We start from the raw sequence: 4149 nt of genomic DNA on the forward strand, positions 1-4149 counted from the left end.
TTCTGTGGGTGAGACACAGACGAGTTCTCCACTCTGGGACCCTCCACAATCCCCACCACAGCAATTCAGCAGTGGCTGCTCAGCCTGGCTGGGACRGGGCTCCTCCTCTTCTGGGCACCCCATGGGTGGCTCAGGGACAGGGTTTCTCCTCTGCTGTTTCTCCTCATCTCCCTGTGGGTATGGAGCAGCAGCAGGAGCAGTGGCACTGCCCTGCTCACTCCAGGTTTTTTTTTGGGGGCTGATCCTCACAGTTTCACAGTTTGTGTTTGCTCCCTGCCTTTACAAGGATGAACAACAAGGCAGACCTGCCCCTGAGGGCCTGGAGATGTTTCAGGCAGGGCTGGATCCCCTCTGGGAGGCTCAGAGATGATGCCCTGGGGGTCACACCTCCCTGGGGACATGCAGGGAACTTTGTCCCTCCAGGCTGTCACCTGTCACCAGGCCACAGAAACCCTCACAAAGGCGCTGAGCTTGTCACCACGGGGTTGTGGTGTCCTCATTGCTCTTCCAGGACAGTTGTCACTCCAGCTCTGCTCATTAGGAGCCCCTCCCCTGCTTTGTCAGCCTGTTTATTCCTGGCTGCTTTGTGTGTGTTTATTTCTGTGCCAACGCCATCGTTTCAGCTTCAAAAAGCTGTTCTACCTCTTTGCCACAGACCTCCTCCACCTGCTGTATTTATACACACCAATCACATCCACCACTTCAAAACACAGAGTCCTAAAAACCCTCAAGTCCTTGTCCAGAGCCTCAACAACAGGATGCTCTCACCCATGGCTGCSTGGAGCATTTGATTGTTTTCTGAACCACTTTGCAGATGGATCTGTTTGCCATTTTCCAGAGGCTCTTTTTATGTAGATAGRGATGATTAAAATCACCTTGACATCCATCTCGCAGAAGAGGAGCCCAGACACCCTCTGACTCTGCAGAATGAGGAGTTTTGGGGGTGACAGTGATGATCTGGGAGCAGCCAGGATTGGGGGGGATGTGGGATTTCGTGGCCTTGGTGCTGCTCAGAGCAAGGTCAAACCCACGGTTCTGTCACRGGGAGAGGCAATCAGTCACAGCACGTGCCAGCAGGGGAGGGACAACGTGGAGAACAGCGAGGGCTGTTCAAATTARAGTTAATCTGTCACTAATCTCTGCCTGGGAAACGCAGGAGGGAAGAAAAATTGGGCAATGTTTGTGAGYGATGGCTGGCTGCTCCGAGAGCTGCKGAGGGTTTGTTAATCCCAGMGGGAGGAGACAGCTCTGTGCAGAGRKGGGGATTCATCCCAGATGGATTCATCCCTGCAGATGYGCTTGCAGAATTCCCTGCTGGTGAWATATTKGGGAAATRTCCCRRTTTTGGGGCTGTTGTTCCCAGAGGTGAGTCCTGCACTGGGAATGGGCACAGCCCCCAAACTCCAGGAGGGTTTGGACAGCTCTCCCAGCAYAGGRTGGGATTGTTGGGGGGTCTGTGCAGGGCCAGGGSTTGGACTGGATSATCCCTGTGGGTCCCTKYTGTGGATCCACTGAAGGATTTGTGGCTGAGGCACAGCAGAGGCCAGGGAAGAGCAGTGTGGAGAGAGCTGTGAGAGCCTGACACCCCCTGAGCTGCCAAAGATCCCAAACCCRGGCTGAGAGGGATGCACTGGGATGGGATGTGCTTTTTGGGGTTGGAATCAGTGCAAATTCTGAGTGCAAAGCTGTCCTGCTTGACCTCCCCACCACTCCTGGTGCCTCAAGGATGATGAATTTGGGACTCCCCACAGATCCTGACTGTGACTTGGGCTGGATTTGCACCACCTGGGAGAGGACTTGAAACAGGGGTTTCAGAGGGATCTGGTCTCCCTCTGCATATCCGTGAGGAAAAGCCCTTTTAAGGACAATAAGAGAGCAAGAGTTTAATTTGCATGCTCTGAACGAGCTGCTGGAGGTGCTGATCTCCCTGCCCAGAGCTCTGAGGGAGGCAGATTAGGCTCTTGAAGTTAAAATTAGTTTTTGTTGAATATTCCTCCCCCCTGGCTGAAGGCAGTTGTGTCACAGCTGAATCACGATGTCCTCCCGAGCRCTGGGGGGACTGGTCCCTGCCCTCCACGCTGGGAACGGGGTTTGCTGATGCTTGGATGGGTAAATTGGGCTGTCAGTGGAGCTGTGGGGTGTGATGAGCTCAAATCCAATGATTTAGCAGTGTTTAATTGGGTCGTGAGGAGCTGCAAGAGGAGACGGAGCAGCCACTGGGAATGTGGCTTTGTCCCATCATCTGCCACCAAGGTGGGTGGCAGGAGCTGCCAGCACCACGCTGGGAGGGACAACCCTGCAGATTGGGGGTTTCTGGCCAAGATGGACCCATTTTGGGGCATTTTGGGGCAGCACCCAAGGCTGTGTGGCTCGCAGGTTTGGGGATTGGCAGGTAGGGTTGGTGGCACTGCACAGAGGGTCAATCTCTCTGCTGACCTGTTCTGGGGTGGCTCTAAAGGCAGTGGGGCATCCCTGTCACTCACCTGAGCTATGTGGCAGCGACTCACCCCATAAATCCCCAATGGGGCCGTTTGTCTCTGCAGATTGGCCACTGGCATGTGTCGCAGGGGCTCAGCATGGACAGCAGGATCTTCTCATCCAACATCTCTGAGAGTTTGTTCAACACCACGCTCATCGTCACCACCATCCTGGTAAGGGAGGGGGGCACCTGCCCTTCCCCCAGCTCAGCCCTCTGGGGTGGGGTCACCTGGGCTGCTGCTCCCTGTTCCTGCCCCCGGAGCTGATTCTGTACAGGACAGGCAGCAAATCTCTAATTGGTGGCGATGTAATTAAGATCAAGATGATTTTTGATGAGGAAATGGTGTTTGATGTGTTCGGGGAGTGGGATGGGATCCCAGTGTGAGTGGGGTCACACTGTGAGTGGGGTCACACTGCCCGTTTGTGTTCACCTCTCAATGGGGTCCTTGTTCAACCTGCAGATGCTGATTGGAAGGGGCACTTCCCTCTTCTACCCATAAAATTATAAAAATTCGCCAAGTTGAGCAGGATTTTTACAAAAACTTCACATCCACAGGCACTGCTGTCTGTGTTCAGCAGGTTCCCCTTCCAGCTGTTCCCTGCCCAGTGATCCTTTTGCTTTTTCCTAAAGACACCCAAACTCCCGGCTGTTTTTTCACATCCCCTAAAGCTGTYGCAAAGGGGCACAGAGTGCAGAAGTGGCTTTGTGCCAGGAGAARTGGATGTCCTGCATGATTTGGAGCAGTCACCGGGCTGTTCTGGCACCTCCCAGTTGCAAACAGCCCCCAAATCATCATCCTTTAGCTCTGATTGATGTTCTAAACTGGGATAAATTTGCTGCAATCCCACCCAGCAGAGGAACACCAGTGTGGGGACAGCTCTGAGAGCCTGACACCACCTGAACTCCCAATCTCCCCATATCCACTCTGACAGGCATGCATTGGGGTGGGCCGTGCTTTTTGGGGTCGGAACTAAATTTTTTTAAGCTTTCTTCCAAMCCAACCCCACTCTGTGAGCCTCTGKCARTGCCCTCCCTGCTCGGTGCTGGCTAAGATGGGAATGACAGCTGCCCAGTTTCACCGCAGGAAAACCCTTACTTAATGCTCAAGTGGAACCACCAGGAGCTGGARGGCAACGACCGCTACGAGGGGTTCTGCGTGGACATGCTGAAGGAGCTGGCCGAGATCCTGCGCTTCAACTACAAAATCCACCTGGTTGGGGACGGYGTCTACGGCGTCCCCGAGGCCAACGGCACCTGGACGGGGATGGTCGGGGAGCTGATCGCCAGGGTAAGGGAATTAATTGCTTTATTTAACTCTTCCTGCTGGGATTTGGAGCTGAAAATGTGAWTTTAGATAGATGGGGTGTGGGTCGAGCTCTTTCTTCAGGCAGAACCAGAGGACACAGCCTTGAGCTGCGCCAAGGGAATATTGGTTGGATATTAGAAAAAAGTTCTTTACACAAAGAATGATAAAGCACTGGAATGGTCTGCCCAGGAAGGGAGTGGAGTCATCATCCCTGGTTGTGTTTAAACAAAAATTGGATGTGGTGCTTGGTGCCGTGGTTTGGTTGAGGTGTCAGGTTAGGGTTGGACTGGAAGATGTTGAAGGTCTCTGCCAACCCTGGTGATTCTGGGATTCTGTGCTTTGGGAAGGCTTGGGGGTGATGAGG

The 4149-nt window shown here is 53.6% G+C and overlaps 1 protein-coding gene across 1 annotated transcript in view; it reads left to right on the top strand.

Moving 5' to 3' along the window:
• Positions 1-3767, top strand: part of LOC130582842 (glutamate receptor ionotropic, kainate 4-like) — a gene marked incomplete at its 3' end in the record, with an annotated part of 88636 nt that extends 84869 nt beyond the window's left edge. The window contains exons 9-10 of the mRNA XM_057381768.1: positions 2544-2651; positions 3564-3767. Of these exons, the coding sequence (XP_057237751.1) occupies positions 2544-2651; positions 3564-3767 (312 nt within the window). The remainder of the gene's footprint in view (positions 1-2543; positions 2652-3563) is intronic.
• Between the last annotated feature and the right edge of the window lie 382 nt (positions 3768-4149).

Source organism: Malurus melanocephalus, unplaced genomic scaffold (genome assembly GCF_030028575.1).
Source record: "Malurus melanocephalus ecotype Western Australia unplaced genomic scaffold, MMel_1.1 scaffold_527, whole genome shotgun sequence".
Taxonomy (NCBI): domain Eukaryota; kingdom Metazoa; phylum Chordata; class Aves; order Passeriformes; family Maluridae; genus Malurus; species Malurus melanocephalus.